The sequence below is a fragment of the Bos taurus genome, chromosome 5, assembly GCF_002263795.3.
Source record: "Bos taurus isolate L1 Dominette 01449 registration number 42190680 breed Hereford chromosome 5, ARS-UCD2.0, whole genome shotgun sequence".
Lineage (NCBI taxonomy): Eukaryota > Metazoa > Chordata > Mammalia > Artiodactyla > Bovidae > Bos > Bos taurus.
The window spans coordinates 90,600,381-90,620,574 of record NC_037332.1 but is presented as its reverse complement, the minus strand read 5'-3'; the positions used below and the strand labels follow the sequence as shown (position 1 = coordinate 90,620,574).

Genomic DNA, 20,194 nt, shown 5'->3' with positions numbered 1-20,194 from the left:
GGAAGAGGAAGTAGTCCCACCTCGTCCTCCACTTCCTCGGTCCTATGACTTTACAGACCAGCCTCCCATAATCCCCCCTCTGCCCAGTGATAGCAGCTCCTTGCTCTGTTATAGCAGGGGCCCAGTCCATCTGCCCGAAGAAAAGAAGATTCACCAAGTTCAAGGATATCCAAGAAATGGATCCCACTGTGTAAGTGGCTGCAATAGCCACAGAGTAATCAATCGTACATGCCCTCATTTTTCCCAACAATTTATTTTTGACTCAGTCTTTTCTTTTTATTATTATCACATCACTTTTAGCCAGTACTTTTGTGTTCATATATAACATTATCGTCTGTTTTTCCTGTTTTAGTTTTATGTTTCTTATTTTGTCATTTTCCCCCCCCACAATTTTAATATTTCATAGTTTGTTGCTTTTCATGAATATTTTAATCAAGTGGTTATGTTGCATGTGTTTAAGGAGCCATATTTTAAATCTACCGTTTCAGGATATTGGAGGCAAAGTGATATCTTTAAATCAGAAAGATGCAAGGAAGAAAAAGATCCTTATCAGGAACGATAAAAAGGATGGGATATGGGCAGTTCAGTATAGGAAAACTTAGAGGATTTGGACATTGCCAGCAAGAGACATTACCCATGGAAACTAGAAAAAAGCTTAGAGATTAAGTAAATGTGTTAAATGAATAAGCAAGGAGAAGAGAACAAGAAAAAAAGAAATAGGGCTAATTGAGTTAATATGATATAATTATTTTCAGACTTTAGTTATACTATGATAAAAATGTTCTGATGACTTTGTCCTTAAGAGGAATATTCTTAATTTTAAAGCCAAAAGATATACTGGTTAAAAATCTTACAAAGTTTTTTTTTTCCCTATCCTAATTATAACATATATATTAATTGCTTTATACCCAATATAGCTGACTGAGGTTTTTGATTGTTAAGAGTGTGAGTTTTTGGAGGTAAACATTTTTAAAAAGACTTTTACCTTTTTTTTTTTTGTAATTACTCATCTTTCTTTCAAGGGTCCAGATTATAGACTCTACAAGAGTGAGCCAGAATTAACAACAGTGGCAGAAGTTGATGAGTCTAATGGAGAAGAAAAATCAGAACCTGCTTCAGAAATAGAAACTTCTGTTAAAGGTCAGCATTTGTGATATGTCTTATCTCCTGTGTTTTTCAGACATTTTAGAAACAAATTCAGTTTGCATGCTGACAGAGTACATATACGAGCCCGCAGTCCCTTATCTGAAACCTGTGGAATCTGACGAGTTTCTGAATTTAGAAGTTTTCAGATATTGAGACAACAGCATGACCCATAAACTGTATATTATAAGTCACCTTCTCTGCTAGGAATCTCCCTTTTTAAACAGTAATATTTTTGGATTATTCATCCTTTGTGGGATAAAGACTAAAAAACTTCATGTCAGTTAAGGTGAGGTTTTATTGAGTATAAGTTTATGTCAAACTTGTGAAAAACTTTCTATTTCCTAACCTGACACTTTATTTTTTGGTTTTTATTCTTTCAAAATTATATATAAAAGATTAGGAATAAGACAGACTTTTATACAATTTCTATAAAAGTAAATTCTATGAAATAATGCTTATTTTTACTGTGTATACTCTGATTATCTTTTAATACTTATTTATTTGGCTGTGCTGAGTCTTAGTTGAAGTATGTGGTATCTAATTCCCTGACCAAGGATCAAACCTGGGCCCCCTGCATTGGGAGCTTGGAGTCTTAGCCACTTGACCACCAAGGAGGTCATCTGATTATTTTTTAACGCTAGTCATTCTTTAAGAAATTAAAAAAAAAAAAAAAAGGATAGAGAGGGGGCTATTCAGGAATAAGACAGAAAAAAACAGATATAGTGCAGTACTTGAACTTTGAGCTGATCATGGTTTAAAAGAAAAGCTCTAAAGACATTCTTTGGAGAATAATGGAAATTTACATAGGTTCTAGATGATAGGTTCTAATGATACTGTGATACTGTGATTATTTAGGAGATGTAGTAAGTGAATTCTGAAACACTTAGGAGTAAAGTATCTGTGACTTACTTTTAAAAATGTTTCACCAAAAAATTTGTTAGAGATAAAACAAATAATCTACAATGTGGGATTTTTCAGAAAAGTAATTTCTGATCATCATAACTCCCTAGTCAATTTTTTTAAACCTGCTAGAGGGTTACAAAGTAAATTTTGAACAATATGAAATGATAATATTCACATAGTTTTTTCCATAATTGGAATATTTTTCAAGGTTTTCTAATGTCAGTGTTTTTTTTTTCCCATTAGAAAAATATTGCTATCTTGCAAAGTTAATATCTATACACCTTTCTCATTCAAATCATATCTTCTCATTGAAAGTCTTTTTTAACTTTCTCTTCTCACAGACAAATTTAAGTTAAAGAGTCACAGTCCTAGTCCTTACCATATTGTTGCATGTAGTTATAAATACGCAGGAATTATCAGGCAGCAAACAAAGTAAATGTTTTTGGTAACTAGATACCCTGGCCAATCCTCCCACAAACAGGGATTATAAAAGCTGGTTCAGGGACTTCCCTGGTGGCCCAGTGGCTCCAACTCCACAGTTCCGATGCAGGGAGCCCCAGTTCACTCCCTGGTCAGGGAACTAGATCTTACATGCCATAACAAAGAACTTGCATGTCAAAACCGGAAATGATCCTGCCTGCCACAACAAATCTTCAGATCCAAAGTGCCACAACTAAGAGACTTGGTGTAGCCGAAAAAAAAAAGCTAGTTCAGGAACTTCCTGGTGGTCCAATGCAGGGAGCCTGGGTTTGATCCTTGGTCGGGGAACTGGATCCCACATGCCGCAACTGAGTTTGCATACCGCCACTAAAAGATCCCGCATGCTGCAACTAAGACCCAGCACTTTTATATAAAAGCTGGTTCATATCACTTAAATTTTTTGAGAAGCTTCAACAAGTTGAAGAAAAGTAAAGAAAGGAATGTTTAGGTGGAAAATTACGTGAAGGGTGGTTCATTAGTCTAGGCTTCCTTGGTAGCTCAGATAGTAAAGAATCCACCTGCAGTGCAGGAGACCTGGGTTCAAGCCTGGAGTGGGAAGATAGCATGGCTACCCACTCCAGTATTCTTGCGTGGAGAATTCCATGGACAGAGGAGCCTGATAGGCTAACAGTCCATGGGGTCACAAAGAGTCAGGCACAACTAAGCAACTAACACGCACATCATTAGTCTACTCAGACCACAGTAACAAAATACTATAGAACAAGTGCTTGTTTTGTGGGGGTTTATTTGTTTGTTGGTTTTGTTTTGCATATTTGGCTGTGTTGGGTCTTAATTTCGGCATGCAGGGTCAGTTAGCCCCAAAGCATGTGGGATATTAGTTTATGGAGCAGGGATCAAACCCATGTCCTCTGCATTACAAGGCAGATCCTTAACCACTGGACCAACAGGGGAGTCCCACCAAGAGCTTTACACAACAGACATTTGTTCTTATAGTTCTGCAGGCTGAAAGATCAAGTTCTGGGAAGATTTTCTAACTTTTTATTTTGCATTGGGGTGCAGTTGATTAACAATGTTGTGATAGTTTCAAGTGAATAACAAAGAGACTCAGCCAGCCATACTCCCCTCCCATCCACGCTGCCACAGAACAATGAGCAGAGTTCCCTGTGCTATAGAGTCCTTGTTGGTTATCCATTTTAAGTATAGCAGAGTGTACCTGTCCATCCCAAACTCCCTAGCTATTCCTTTCCACCTCCCTTTTCCTGGGTAACCATAAGTTCATTCTCTTAAATCTGTGAGTCATAACAACCTCTTTTTAAGAACCATTTTCAGGTCTTCAACATCAGGGGCTAGCATTTCAGCAGGAATTTTAGGAAGACCACTTCAATCTATAGCAGGAGGCATCCAGGAAGTTACTAAGTGGAGCATGAGAGCCAGCTTTCACTTTGCGACAGGACAAAGCTCAGAGCATGAACATACTAGTAGTCTGCTAGGAGACCCAGTCAGATAAAGTTGGGACCCTCTGAGGGGTATACTCTCATTGAAAACTGATTAATTTGGTTTCATCAAAATTTAGAACTTTTGCCCATCAGAACAGGAGGAAAAATTACCAATACATACACCTGACAAAACCCTTGTGTTCAAAATATATAAACAACTCTTGTAAATCAAAAATAAACAACCCGGTGCAGGCATATAAGCCTTGGAGAGCTAACAAATAAGGTATACAAATGACCAGTAAACACATGGAAAAGTTTACAACTTATTGATCATAAAAGAATTGCAGTTTTAATGCAAATAAAAATCACAACGCACACCATCTAAAATGATTGAACTTAAAAGACTGACTGACTACCTAGTGTTGGTTAGGATGCGGACCAGCTGAAATTCACACCCATTTCTGAGGTGGTCAAAGATAGAACAGTAGTCTGGCAGCTTCTTATAAAGTTAAACATGCATTTATCAAACTTAGGAATCCTATGTATCTACCTAAGAAAAATGAAAACATAACTCCTCACAAAGACTTATTCAAGGGTCTTTAAAGCAAGCTTTAATTCATAGTAGACAAAAACTGGAAGCAGTCACATGTCTGTCAAGAAGAGTATGGATAAACAGATTTTAATACTCTTCAGCAAAAAACTCATAGATATATTTACTCATAAAAACTGTACTGTCTGAAATATGTTCTCTCAAAGTTTTTCCTCTTTTAAAATTTGGGTTTTTTTTTTTTTTTTAAGTGTAATCCTAAAAATAAAAAATTTTTTTTAATTTAAAAAAGTGTAATAGGCTCTCATCTGAATAAATTGTCTGAAGTATACAGATCAATTACAGTGTAATTTATATTGTACCACATGACTTAAAATAGAGCTCTTAAAAATGGACCACTATTGTAAAGCAATTATCCTTCAATAAAAAAAAAAAAATGGACCATTGACTGGCACAACAGAAAAGTCTTTTGTTTGCTTTATAAAATTACTTGTAACAGAGCAGTCCAGCTCTTCACATTCTCAAATATACAATTCTCATAAATACACAGTTTCATAATATTTTGCCTTGATTCAGCTGCAGATCGTTTGGTTCTTAACCTATAGGGACCGTGAATGGTTGACCACTATCTGGTTTTAGTGGGAAAAATAAGATTTCATTTTTCTGTTGATACTTAGTTCATGTAACGTTAGTGAGCCCCAAGAGAGTGATTTTTTTTTTTTTTTTCAACAAACCATCAAGATTTGATTAATTCCTTCCTTTACTTGTGTCCTCCAAGGACAAAAGTCCACCTCTTCTGCTTAAACGAGACAACTAGGATACAAGTGAACCCATTTTCTGTTAACTGACCACTAGCTTTTATTGTTATGTTAATGATTTTGTGTGTACAGCTGTGTGTTGTTCTCTAATTATAAAAGTAGTATGTATTCATTCTAGAGATTTTCAGAAATGCGAAAGAAAAGTTAACTTCAATTACCTGTAGTTAACTTCTCTTAACATTGTTAGTAGATTCTTTACTGAGGTAGTGCGGTGTGATCAAAAGAGATTAAATGAAAATGAAGGACATTTAGGTAAATGACTACCTTTCGACAATAACTTTGCTAATCTGTGTGACAGGATTAGATTAAGGTACTTTCAGCCTCTGAAAATAATTGTAAATATTTCATGAAGAAGGAGAGCAACAACAGGAAAAGCAGAAACCCCAGCCATGATGCTGCTGAGCTATATGGATGTGAAGAAGTCCATTAACCCAGAAACTGCATTTCCTTTACCTTCTTGTCTTTACAGAGCTGTTGTGAAGATATATGACCCATTGAGTATTACTGAATTTTTATAATGTTTTAATGTCATCTGTTATAGTCAGTAGAACTTTACTTCTAAATCTAACCTTAAATTTGTCTGGTTAGCATCATTGCTGGCTTATAGATAAAATGACTAATGAAGGGTTATTATGTTTCCCTATCTCTTTTCAAACAATAAATTTGCATTCTAATTTTAAAAGTCTCAGAAACTGAATAGATCAGTGAGAGAGATGGTGTCATGTGAAGATGTTTTATAGAACTTACTACTCTTTTTACTTTTAGGTTCCCACTTTCCTGTTGGAGTAGTCCCTCCAAGAACAAAATCACCAACACCGGAATCTTCGACAATAGCCTCATATGTAACGTTAAGGAAAACTAAGAAGATGATGGATTCAAGAACGGTATTTAACTGTCCATTAATTTCTAGAAGGATTCTGAAACCTATTTATTGCCACATTTATGTACGTTTTAATTTTAGGGGGTTGTTTTGGAAATTTTTTTTGGCGCACCACGCAGCTTGCAGGATCTTAGTTCTCCAACCAGGAATCAAACCCATGCCCCCGGCAGTGGAAGTTCGGAGTGCTAACCACTAGACCACCAGGGAATTCCCATCAAAACTTTTTTTTTACATATTCTAAGAAAAAATTAGCAATCTTAATTTCTAAAATTACATTCAGGGAATTAGCACCTCAGGAAGCCCTGGTGGCGTGCAGCGGTACCATGCGCCACCAGGCATGGTGCCTGCCCTACAGGCGATGTGGGTTCAATGCGCCTGCCCATACAGGAGATGTGGGTTCAATGTGCCTGCCCATACAGGAGATGTGGGTTCAGTCCCTGGGTTGGAAGATCCCCTGGAGGAAGAAATGGCAACCCACTCCAGTATTCTTGCCTGGAGAATCCCATGAACAGAGGAGCCTGGCAGGCTACAGGCCATGAGGTCACAGAGTCAGATACGACTGAAGTGATTTAGCAGCCACACAGTTGGCACCTCAGAGGACAGGCCTAATTTAGGTTTTCTTTGCTCAGACTCCACATGAAGCCTTTAGTGACCAGTTTGTGGAATCTGTTCTCAGATAGCTGCTCCTTGACACCTCTAAGAATTTCCTTAAGAGAGTGATAAACACATTCTGTGGTCAGACAAGCTGATGGATTTACAAGCCAGCCTGAGTTTTCAGGGCCTTTCTGCTGTGGGAGACTTAGACTTTGCACCCACTCCAGTACTCTTGCCTGGAAAATCCCACGGACAGAGGAGCCTGGTGGGCTGCAGTCCATGGGGTCGCTAAGAGTTGGACACGACTGAGCGACTTCACTTTCACTTTTCACTTTCACACACTGGAGAAGGAAATGGCAACCCACTCCAGTGTTCTTGCCTGGAGAATCCCAGGGACGGGGGAGCCTGGTGGGCTGCCGTCTATGGGGTCGCACAGAGTCGGACACGACTGAAGTGACTTAGCAGCAGCAGCAGTCCTCTGGTTACAATGAGAAATGTGAATTAAGAATGAGAAGGAAATCCTCTATTTTTCACACTTTCATCTAAGATCCATTTAATTCAAACTGACTTTTCACCAGTCTAACCTTGGTCTTCTTGGGAAGATTCCCAGAGGATTTAACTCACTTCCCCAAGTACTCTTTAGAAATTTGGACTGCAAAAAGACTTTTACTTTTCACCTTTTTTTTAAACTTTTCATCTTTATAAATTCTATTTATTTGGTATGAGATAAAATGATAAGAAAAGACTGAAAAGTACAACAAATGATGATTATTCTTGAAAGATGCTAAAGTACAAGTACAAAGTATATCCCCCAAATTCTGACAATACTTAACTTCTGCCCTGGGTTCTTTCCAAAACTCTAGCAACTCCACACCAACATCCTAGTCAGTCCTCAGCAGTTGAGTCCAGAGGGCACAAAACACCTATGCAGTCTCTTCTGTAGATCTTCAGTTCAGTTCAGTTCAGTTCAGTTGCTCAGTCGTGTCTGACTCTTTGCGACCCCGTGAACCGCAGCACACCAGGCCTTCCTGTCTGTCACCAATTCCCAGAGTTTACCCAAACTCTTGTCCATTGAGTCAATGATGCCATCTAACCATCTAATCCTCTGTCATCCCCTTCTCCTCATGTATTCAATCTTTCCCAGCATCAGGGTCTTTTCCAATGAGTCAGCTGTTCGCATCAGGTGGCCAAAGTATTGGACTTCCAGCTTCAACATCAGTCCTTCCAATGAACACCCAGGACTTATCTCCTTTAGGATGGACTGGTTGGATCTCCTCGCAGTCCAAGGGACTCTCAAGAGTCTTCTCCAACACCACAGTACATAAGCATCAATTCTTCGACACTCAGCTCTCTTCACAGTCCAACTCTCACATCCATACGTGACCACTGGAAAAACCGTAGCCTTGACTAGACGAATCTTTGTTGACAAAGTAATGTCTCTGCTTTTGAATATGCTATCTAGGTTGGTCATAACTTTTCTTCCAAGGAGTACATGTCTTTTCATTTCATGGCTGCCATCACCATCTGCAGTGATTTTGGGCCTAAAAAAATGAAGTCAGGCACTGTTTCCACTGTTTCCTCGTCTGTTTCCCATGAAGTGATGGGACCAGATGCCATGATCTTAGTTTTCTGAATGTTGAGCTTTAAGCCAACTTTTTCACTCTCTTCTTTCACTTTCATCAAGAAGCTCTTTAGTTCTTCTTCACTTTCTTCCATAAGGGTGGTGTCATCTTCATGTCGGAGATTATTGATATTTCTCCCGGCAGTCTTGATTCCAGCTTGTGCTTCCTCCAGCCCAGTGTTTCTCATGATGTACTCTGAATATAAGTTAAATAAGCAGGGTGACAATATATAGCCTTGCCGTACTTCTTTTCCTATTTGGAATGAGTCTGTTGTTCCATGTTCAGTTCTAACTGTTGCTTCCTGACCTGCATACAGATTTCTCAAGAGGCAGATCAGGTGGTCTGGTATTCCCATCTCTTTCAGAATTTTCCACAGTTTATTGTGATCCACACAGTCAAAGGCTTTGGCATAGTCAATAAAGCAGAAATAGATGTTTTTCTGGAACTGTCTTGCTTTTTCGATGATCCAGCAAATGTTGGCAATTTGATCTCTTCCTCTGCCTTTTCTAAAACCAGCTTGAACATTGCAAGTTCACAGTTCATGTATTGCTGAAGCCTGGCTTGGAAAATTTTGAGCATTACTTTACGAGCGTAAGAGATGAGTGCAATTGTGCAGTAGTTTGATCATTCTTTGGCATTGCCTTTCTTCGGGATTAGAATGAAAACTGACCTTTCCGAGTCCTATGGCCACTGCTGAGTTTTCCAAATTTGCTGACATATTAAGTGCAGCACTTTCACAGCATCATCTTTCAGGATTTGAAACAGCTCAACTGGAATTCCATCACCTCCACTAGCTTTGTTCATAATGATGCTTCCTAAGGCCCACTTGATTTCACATTCTAGGATGTCTGGCTCTAGATGAGTGATCACACCATCATGATTAACTGGGTCATGAAATCTTTTTTGTACAGTTCTGTGTATTCTTGCTACGTCTTCTTAATATCTTCTGCTTCTGTCAGGTCCATACCCTTTCCGTCATTTATAGAGCCCATCTTTGCATGAAATATTCCCTTGGTGTCTCTGATTTTCTTGAAGAGTTCTCTAGTCTTTCCCATTCTGTTTCTTTGCATTGATCAATGAGGAAGGCTTTCTTATCTCTCCTTGCTATTCTTTGGAACTCTGCATTCAAATGGGTATATCTTTCCTTTTCTCCTTTTGTTTTTCGCTTCTTTTCTTTCCACAGCTATTTGTAAGTTCTCCCCAGACAGGCATTTTGCTTTTTTGCATTTCTTTTTCTTGGGGATGATCTTGATCCCTGTCTCCTGTACAATGTCACGAACCTGATTCCATAGTTCATCAGGCACTCTGTCGATCAGATCTAGTCCCTTAAATCTATTTCTCACTTCAACTGTATAATCGTAAGGGATTTGGTTTAGGTCATACCTGAATGGTCTAGTGGTTTTTCCTACTTTCTTCAATTTCAATCTGAATTTGGCAATAAGGAGCTCATGATCTGAGCCACAGTTAGCTCCCCGTCTTGTTTTTGCTGACTGTATAGAGCTTCTCCATCTTTGGCTGCAAAGAATATAATCAGTCTTATTTCGGTGTTGACCATCTGGTGATGTCCATACATGTTTAATCTCTAAAGTTTCTGTTATATCAAATAAGCTAAAATTTCCTTTTGACAGTTATTGGTGTACTTAGTAAGAAAGTGAGAAGTAAAAACTGGTTGTTTAATGTGACTGATGTTTTTAAACCGTTCAGTAAACCATAAAAGTGAACCATGTATATGCATATATATATACTTATATAAAATATAGCCATCTGATTTATAGAAAATAAATTCTTCCTTAGTTTTATTATTGCTCATAAACTAAGAATGTCTTCTCTACCAGTCTTTTCACAGTGAAAAAAAAAAAGTGTGACTTGAAACATTACATTTTTTACTGTAATAACAAAAATTACTGAGGGACTTCCCTGGTGGTCCAGTGGTTAAGACTTCACTCTCCCAGTGTAGGGGGCCCAGGTTTGTTCCTGGTCAGAGAACTAGAACCCACATCCCATAATGAAAATCTTGTGCAACATAGGGAAAAAAAAATTACTGATATTTAGAAGCTATGCCTCTTTTTTCTCCTAATTTGAGTTTTATACAATTTCCCATTTTAGCACTGTGAGGTAGGGTCACTTCAGAGCTGCCATACCATTTGGTATTTTGTTTTAAACAAGCAAATATCTTCCTTAAGTTCCTCTTTTCTCCCCTTCCTCCTACCTCCCACCTCTCTCGCTCTCCATCACTGATCATGCATTAGTGTACTCGTAATCTGCCTTTCTGGTGTTATGTAAATGACATCTAAACCTGCCACTTTTGCTTTTGCCAACAAAATTAATGCATTTTAAAACACTTTTTTTTTTTAAATTAAAAATATTAGGTTTATTTTTGTGCTGCATCTTCATTGCTTCTTTTTTCAAGGGCTTTTCTCTAGTTGTGGTGATCGGGAGCTTCTCCTCAGTGTGGTGTGTGGGCTCTTTGTTGTGGTGCCTCTCTTGTTGTGGAGCACGGGTTGTACGGCCTGCACGCTTCAGTAGTTGCAGCTCGAGGACTTTAGAGCAAGGACTTTTGTGGCACAGTTGTTCTGTGGCATGTGGGATCTTGCCAGACCAGGGACTGAACCATGTCCCCTGCATTAGTATGCAGGTTCATATCCACTGTGCCACCACGGAAGTCCATTTTAAACGTTTTTTTATTTTAACATACTTTTACCCTGTATTCAGGATTCATCTGTTTATTTTTAATTTAAAGGAACGACCAAGAAGTGCAGTGGAGCAGCTCTGTTTAGCTGAAAGCACTCGACCTAGGATGACTGTGGAAGAGCAAATGGAAAGAATCAGGAGGCATCAACAAGCATGCTTAAGGGAAAAGAAAAAAGGATTAAACCTTATTGGTGCTTTAGACCAGTCACCCTTACCAAGTCCTTCAAATTTAAGGGATAATCCATTCAGGATTACCCAGGTATTTATATCAGTTGTTTTTACTCATTCTTGTGGGTAAATCTAATATCAGTTGAATCTTAGAATCATAGAGTTACATGGTAGATGGGTTTTTAAATATTGGCAACATAGATAGTTATATTATTTAACTCTTATGATATGCGAAGACGGCTTGGTAAAATGGAAATAGCCCTGGATTCAAAAAAACCTGGGCTAAATTACTTGTTGACTGCCCTCCTATTGCTTGTAAACTTAATCTCCTCTACTATAAATCAGTAAAGACATAACCTGTTCTGTATATGTCACAGAAATACTAAGAAGATAAAATTTGCTTTCAACAAATGTAAAATTTCCATGTAAGATAGTCCCCAATTCCCCTCCCAATAAAATGTGCAATACTCTGTATCCTAATTTAGCATGACCTAAATTGTAGCCGGGGAGAGCTTTGGAATAAAAGTTGTAGTATGCAGCACATTTTAACTTCAGTCTTATGAAGAGACACCATTCCATCTCTTATTATTTGTTTGTTGGTTATCCTGATTCATAAATCAGAGCAGACTAGTGAACCTTTCCAGAGGCTTCAGTTGGTCGATCCCTGTTTATTGATGTGGAATAACTGAAAGTGCCTCCCCATCACCATGGAAATCTCTTAGCATAGTTGGAGAGCAGGCATTTCTAGGAGAGGTTAACAGTTGAGTAACTGTACATTCTACACATTACCAAATAGACGATTAACATATATAAGATGCTACTGTTGTTTCTCATAAGGAAACTTTGCAAATGAAGGGCCAACTTAAAAAAAAAATTAGCAGGTACTATCTGGAAACTACACATACCTGTATAGTATGAATCTAAAATACTGTCTATCTGTTGAACAGGCTCGAAGAAAGGATGATAACTCTAAGGAACTGGACACTGTCATCAGAGAAAATGACATGAAGCCAAACCATGATACTCCTGCCACAGACACTGTTCAACTAAAAGAAGCTGAACCTCAAAATACGGATTTCAGCGGAGAGGTAGCAAGATTATTTTAGGACACATATTCCAAAGGGATAGATTTTTTAAGATGAAATCAGGTGGGAAGGTTGAAGATAGTTTTGTGTGGCTTTCTGTCACAGAGGATGCTGATCTCAGTGAAATGATAGGTTTCATGTAATTCGATCAATACATTCAGCCACGTCAAAAACTGGGTTAACTGAAAACTTAAAACATGATCAGTTGAGGCTGGAATAAATTACCATTACCCCAATTAAAGAATCTTTAATCCCAAAGCAGCCAGCTAATGGCAGTGCACTTTTTGTCCTTCTGATGTAGGAAAGGATGTCACTATTTTTAATATACTTGATTCTAAAATATATTTCAGTAAATATTTGATATGGTATAGTATTTAATAAACTTTTATTTGGGAATCATTCTAGATAATTCACTCATATAGCAAATATGGTAAAAAATAATCATTTGAAAAAGCAAATTTTTCCTTCTTCCGTAGTTTAAAAAAACTGAAAATGTTTTTTCTGAAACACTTTTCACACCTGAGCCAAATGGAGTGAATTCTGAGGAAGTGATGGATAAAGAAGGAGACAAAAAAGAGGTGCCTGAACATGTGCCATACAGGTAATAATTAGAGAAAACAAACAAGCAAACAAAGGGATCATTCATTAAATTAAATTCACCTGCTTAAAAATGGTAACTTTCATGGTTAGAGGTCTTAGATGCCACTCCCGTAATATCTTACAAGCTGTAGGATCTTAAGCAAGTTACATAACCTTAAATTCGAGTATCTCACCTGTAAAAATGAGGGTAATAGTAGTAACCATCTCACAAGTGTGTTTTAAGGATTAAATAAGAAAATAAATGTGCAGCACTTAACTCTGTGCTAAACACCTAGGAAGTGATTTTAGCTTTTTATTTTATAATTGAGTATAGCCGATTAACAGTATTGTGATAATTTCAGGTGGACAGCAATGGGACTCAGCCAGACATATATGTGTATCCATTCTCCCCCAGACTCTCCTCCCATCCAAGCTGCCACATAACATTGAGCAGAGTTCCCTGTGCTATTCAGTAGTACTTTGTTGGTAATCCATTTTAAATATAGCAGTGTGTACATATTGATCTCAAACTTCCTAACTATCTCGAGGCACACAAGCTGTAGCAAAGTAAGCACCTTACCATTGTCTGTATAATGACAGACGTTGATCAGCTGTCTAAGCTGTCTGATAAGCATTCCAAAAATTATAGTGATTTTCTGTTTATTTTTTAATTGTATTTGTTAACTAGCCTTTTAAAATGCATCTCCTCAATCTCACCCTCCATAAAAACATTCTCAGTGCTAGAAAAGAGAAATACTGTGATTTCATGTAATAGGAGTGCCTTATCTCTGAAATGAATAGCAAAAGTGAATCTGGGGTCTTTTAGTTTGTGTTTTGTTTTATTTACTTATTTATTTTTGGCTGCACTAGATCTTCATTGCTGCTCTGGGGCGGGCTCTAGCTGCTTTGAGCAGGGCTCCTCTCTGTTGCGGTGCTCGGGCTTCTCACTGCAGTGACTTCTCTCGTTAGGGAGCACAGGTTCTAGGCTTGTGGGCTCAGCAGTTGTGGTACACAGCTTAGTTGCCCCGAGGCATGTGGGATCTCCCTGGATCAGGAATTGAACCCATGTCTCCTGCATTAGCAGGCAGGTTCTTCACCACTGAGCCAGCAGGGAAGCCTTGGGGTGGTGTGTTTTAGATTAGACATTAAGGGACTTGTCAGGCAAATATAATCAGACTTTGTTTGGATCCTGATTTAAACAGGTAACTCTTAAGATGATGTTATAAAGCAGTTGAGATCATTTGAACACTGATTGGGTATCTGATGGTATTTACAGATTGAGTGATAGGTCCTTAATCTGGTTGAAAATAATTTGGGGAGGAGCAGGCTGAGGGCTTAGAATGAAACAAAATTGACAAAATGTGGATTTAAAAAAAACTTTGAGCAAAATGTTAGCAGTTATGAAATATAGATGGCTGCATTGTTTCTGTAAAGATTTTTCATAACAGTTGGAAGAAACAAATTGCATTCTAATGTAACAAATTTGGGGGGCTTCCCTGGCAATTCAGTGGTTAAGACTCTACACTTTCAAAACAGGGGACGTGGGTTCAGTCCCTGGTTGGGAAACTGGGATTCCACACACTCTGCAGCCAAAATAATAATAATAATAAAAATAGATTTAAAAATAACAAATTTTAAAATATATTTCTATTTTCATTAGCCCTCAAGAGGAGTCACAGATCCCAAATCATAAACCAGAAGGCCCCCCTGCAGAAGATACAAAGGATGATATTCATGAGCAGGAAGAAAACGTTCTTTCTTATGAACTAACTCCTGAGGCTTCTAGAGGAAATCAGACAATGGCAGGTAGATATTACACGTTTCCTAGTTTTCTCACCGGTGCTTCCTCTGAACCTCTGAATTTATTTGCTGTGTGGAGACTCTAGCAAGGGAGCCACTCGGGAACATCAGCTGCAGACTGAGAGGTATTTGCCTTCCCACACCTGCATGGTCAGGAAGACTGCTGCTACTCAGGATCCAGGGCCAGTCCTGTCTCAGCAATTAGAGCTGCCCTCTCTCTCCAACTTGGATGTCACTTCCTTCGTTTGTTTTTTTGATCTTAACCTTAACATATACCTTAAACTTTTTTCTAAGAAGATCTTTTACAACTTGGAAATTCTACCTATTTCTCTGACATTGCATTCCCAGAGTATTCATAAACCTCTCCCCCTCTGGGAACTGTGGAAGATTGAAAATCTAAACTATTAATAGTAGAATGGATTTACTTAGCTCCTACCATAATCCACATCTGGGTTTTTCTGATAGTAAAGGATCATGAACTGTATAGCATGTAAAAAAATACATTTTTGTCTATGCTGTTCTTTTATACTTTCTGGATTCTTCAAAATATTTTTTATGATTTTTGGCAAGGGTAGGGCATAGGACAATCATACCACTAGTATAAATCATCAGCTTTCCTTCTCATAGTCCATAAGCAAAATCTATTTCCTTTCTCCACCTCCCACCCCCCACCCCTAGTCTTTTTGCAGAATGGTAAGCACAATGAAATTCAATTACCTAGGACTGTTCTTAAGAGCATTTTCTGTATCTTATATACCTGTAACATGGAAATGTATATTATCAGCCATGTTCCTTTGTAACCAGTGTGAAGCACTGTATTTTCCTTGTCTCTTATCACTTTCAAGGCAATGTGCATGGGCATTCTCATTTTTAACAAAAAATTATCATTGGTCACATCAGGTTATTCATACAGCAGGTCTGGGTTAAAGGGTGTGTATGTGTGTGTGTGCGCGTGCGCACACGCGCTCAGGCCTGTCCCACTCTTTGCAACCCCTAGCAGACTAGGCTCCTCTGTCCATGGGATTTTCCAGGCAAGAATACTGCAGTGGGTTACCATTTCCTACTCCAGGAGTCTTCCTGACCCAGGGATTGAATCTTGGGTCTCTTGCACTGGTAGGCGGATTTTTTACCACTGTGCCACCAGAGAAGCCCAAAGGGCTATGTGGATATATTTAAACCCCAGCACTTAAACCATCTGTAATATTTAGCTGCGTGGAACTAGAAAAGCCTTTTAAAGTGAGAAAGTGTTAAGTCACTAAAGACACCTGAAAATTAACCTTGAAACAAAAAAATTAAAAAGAGAATTCTTAATTTTTTCCAGTTTCACTGCAATATAATTGGCATATAACATTATATAAGTTTAAGGTGTACAAGGAAGAAGAATTTTTAAACAGTCTTCAAGAGACATTTCATCCTGAATAATTAGCTGTCAGAATAGCCAAAACGCAGAAGCCAAATGCAGCTAATAATTCCTTCCCGGAACATGTTCTTATCGTGCTGGGACCACAGCATCAGAATTTTCTGCTCCAGAGGTGTCTCCGCGGCTTTGACCTTGTCCCATTTTCTCGGTGTGTTCTAGCGCAAAGCCTGCCTCCGTCTCCCGACTCCTCCGCGTCACCCGTCCCGTCCGCGCAGCCGCAGCTCACGGAAGGCTCACACTTCATGTGTGTGTAGTCTCACAACAAGTACGTCATTTCCTTTCGATTCTGTGGTTTACCGTTAAAGGTTTCAACTTGACTTTTATTCCTCTGTTGTTTGAGTGACCAAAACCTGTAATGAATTGTGTCCTGTGTATTAGTGATAGTTGGCAGGAGCAAGTAGACCAAGAACTTAAACCATGGGCAATAAAGCTTTCCAACATCGGCCCTTCAGTGATGCGCTCCGTGACCACATTTTCTCCTGTCTCTTCTTTCATTGTCTGTAAAAACACCCCAACTGGGAGGGAAGGGCCTGTGCCAGGACAGGCCTCCTGGTGTTTTGCAGCTGTGTTCCCAGCTCATGGTTCTTTCCATAGTCGGGTCTTGGAATTCTGTTCAAGTCATTACATTTTGATCCAGAAATGTTTTTTACAGTCAGGGTGATGTATCTTACATATTGAGAGTTTGCTAATTATTTTTAAGGATAAAGAGGTTGTCATGGTACAGCCAACTAGATATGGAATCTAAAATCTTTTAAGATCCATCAGAAATTATTTCTGAATACTTTTAAGTCAGTAAAGTAGTTATCTAAAAGCCACTAGTGGGGACAGGGAGAAGGGCCCTTTCTCAACCAGTATTTCTTTGACCACAATTTAGAAATGAGAATAATTTTCTAAGGTCCTTTTTTTTTTTTTTTTTTCTTTCTTAATTTTATGCCTTTATTTTTGGCTGTGCTCGAACTTTGTTGCTGTTCGGGGTTTTCTCTAGTTGCAGCAAGTGGAGTCTACTCTGTAGTTGCGGTGCATCGACTTCTCGTTGCGGTGGCTTCTCTTGTCCCAGAGCATAGGCTCTAGGGCACACAGGCTCCAGTAGTTGGAGTGCCCAGGCTCTAAGAGTTCAGGCTCAATAGTTGTGGTGCTCAGGCTTAGCTGTTCTCACAGCATGTGGGATCTTCCTGGATGAGGGATCTAACCCATGTCTCGTGCATTGCAGGTGGAGTCTTTACCCATAAGCCACCAGGGAAGCTCCCTGAAGTCTTACTTTTAAACTTTATCAACAATTGGTACATTTTACATCAATTTTGTACTTACATACTTTATTTTTCAGAAAAGCTGTGAGGTATAGAGTCAGCATTTTATACCTTTTTCTGCACTTTTTTTTTCTCTCCGTATCTGCCAGATCTTCTAATGTTTAGTGCCTTAGGATTACCACCTATTTCTGTTAAACAGTTAAAGCTATGAAAACACCTACAGATTTTTTGAGCATAATTATAAACATGTTCTTTGATTTTTGGATTCTCAAAATAAATGACTACAGACACTAACTTGACTCAGTTTTTTATCCAGTAGTGCTCACATTTTCTAGGATCTACTTCCATTCACACCTTTTTTGGTAGAAGCTGTAACCTATGTCCCTTTTTTTCAGCCAGAGGATTTATTTTTAACTGAAGGCAATGGCACCCCACTCCAGGACTCTTGCCTGGAAAATCCCATGGACGGAGGAGCCTGGTGGGCTGCAGTCCATGGGGTTGCTAAGAGTCGGACACGACTGAGCGACTTCACTTTCACTTTTCACTTTCATGCATTGGAGAAGGAAATGGCAACCCGCTCCAGTGTTCTTGCCTGGAGAATCCAAGGGACGGGGGAGCCTGGTGGGCTGCCGTCTCTGGGGTCGCACAGAGTCAGACACGACTGAATCGACTTAGCAGCAGCGGCAGCAGTCTTGTATCTATAACTTTTATTTGAGATCATGTCTGTCTGGAGCCCAGAAGAGGCTTGCTTTGTTGTCATTTGGATCTCTGCAGGATTGTCGTCCTTTCTGGGGTTATAAACCCCATATTTGTTACAGTCTTACCTGTGTCTTTGCTCTATTACTCATACATTTAAACTTTAAATACATTCAGAAGTGGCAGTTGCCACTAGTGACAGAATAACACCAAACACAGGGATAATAAACATTATGTGCCCTTGATGCCTCCTGTGCAAAAAATTGATCAATGGCCTCTGTCTGTCTTGGTGGGAACATGTACTCTAAGAGCCACTCTCATTATCTTTTGGTTCAGTAAACAAGTTACAACTCACTGTACTCAGACCATTATGACAGTTAGGCATGTTCACAGTTAAAACTCGAATACATGGCCGAGTTCCTTAAGTTGTTATTATTGGATTTTGTTTTGTTTTGCTTTTGTCCCAAGAACCATTGGCATTACCTGCTGGCATGAGATCCAGGGTTTGCTGGATATTTTCTAACCTTGTGGCGTGCAGCCATCGCAGTCAACCAGTGGCATTCACGCTTGCGTCATTTTACAGTCCATCTTCTCGTTGTGCGTGTGTCATTTTTCTGAACTTTTTTGGGCAAGACTTAGGGAGGTTTCACACAAGACAGACACACCACTATGTAGGCAGCTTAATATAATACTGCATATTTTAGTAAAGTCATGCAGATCTCTGCTCATTTTGTCAATCTTTTGGATTCAGCCAGAAGTTTGGGTCCTTTTTTCCATCTGAATTGCAATTTAACTGCATTATGTTTCTTTGCTTTGTCAATTAAGCTTATGGAAATGAAGAGAAGATGTCCTTCAATGGTTATTATGTTTTAGAATTTTCATGGCCATGCTTGTCCGTTCTTTTGTTAGAGAATGTCACCCTCAGTTACTTTAGGAAAGGGTCATTCATTAACTTTGCAGATGTCAAAGTAATTTTCCTTCTCTGTATTTTTCAGCTATACTGACTTCTGTTGAAACCATTCAGAGCTGAGGACATGGACCTTTGGCAATGTGAGAAGATATTGTACAGTATATTTTAAATCTATGAAATTCATAGTTCTGATGCTTTTGGCCACAGAGCATCGTTTTATCACTTCTGGAAAATGTTTATTCCAAAACAGCTTTAATGGCCCATATGTACACTCAAGATTCTGTAATGTAATCTCAAGGTTATTACTCTGACACCAGCTTGCTGCTATGATTTCAAAGCACATAAGTAAAGGTGCTTTTTAGTGTGCAGTCTACAGCCAGAGCTTACATAGTTACTGATCTCCAGGTTTTGATGTTTCTAAAGTCTGGGTGGATTTATATTTCTTTTCACTTTTCAGTACAGAAAATTTAGTTATTATTTCCAGTGAAGCTTGTTTTCCTTTTTTTTTCTTCCTTCTTCCTCCCATTTCAGCTACTGCAATGCTTTGTTTCACACTTAATTTGTAAAAATTTTATATATATATTTAAAATGTGCCATTTTATTATTGCTAAGTGAAGTATGTCTCGTTTCCTGCTATAATTATTTCTCAGTCAGATTGCATTGTCAGCAGTTACTGCCACACTCTTGTCAGCTTAAACACAAATGTTACCGCTTACTTTTTCTTAAAAAGCAATTTAAAATGTAGGTATTTTGAAGTACTGGGCTTCTACTTCATTGGACTAGATGTGTACAGCAATAAGCAGGTTTTCAAATCCAGTACTTAGTTTGTGTACAAATGTAATTATGTTCATTGTGTATATATTATACAATGAGCACACGTAATGTAAGTATTAAAGGCTACTTACTATTGTTTAAATGCAAATGTTCATATCTCATTTCTTTTTTATCATGTTAAATAAATGTTGATGTTCTTAAATGACTTGTGTTAGAATTTTTGCTCTTCCCATGTGAAATGGAAAGTCTGAGACTTTAAGAGACTTCTCAATGAAAAAGTAGTCTGTTAATCTCATTGCAGACAGCACCAAAACAGAACTGTGTCTGTCGTCCAACTCAGCTCTCCCATGTGGAAGCTGAGAAACTTGAAGCTCAGAGAGAGAAACTGACTTGGCCACAATCGCTTTACACTTAATGACAAAATCTGCACCAGAATA

The 20,194-nt window shown here is 38.5% G+C and overlaps 1 protein-coding gene across 19 annotated transcripts in view; it reads left to right on the top strand.

The window, feature by feature from the left end:
• PLEKHA5 (pleckstrin homology domain containing A5) overlaps positions 1–19,959 on the top strand; it is a 262,176-nt gene extending 242,217 nt beyond the window's left edge. For 10 of the 19 annotated variants that reach the window (XM_059887049.1, XM_024992612.2, XM_024992610.2 and 7 more), the window contains 8 exons: positions 1,023–1,140; positions 6,057–6,175; positions 11,128–11,337; positions 12,194–12,334; positions 12,808–12,932; positions 14,571–14,716; positions 16,290–16,395; positions 19,069–19,959. In XM_059887049.1, coding sequence (XP_059743032.1) covers positions 1,023–1,140; positions 6,057–6,175; positions 11,128–11,337; positions 12,194–12,334; positions 12,808–12,932; positions 14,571–14,716; positions 16,290–16,384 — 954 coding nt within the window. In that variant the 3' untranslated portion in view covers positions 16,385–16,395; positions 19,069–19,959. Of the gene's footprint in view, position 1; positions 191–1,022; positions 1,141–6,056; positions 6,176–11,127; positions 11,338–12,193; positions 12,335–12,807; positions 12,933–14,570; positions 14,717–16,289; positions 16,396–19,068 lie in introns of all 19 variants that reach the window. The other 9 variants (XM_059887051.1, XM_059887050.1, XM_024992601.2 and 6 more) reach the window with 1 other exon arrangement.
• The last annotated feature ends 235 nt before the right edge of the window (positions 19,960–20,194 follow it).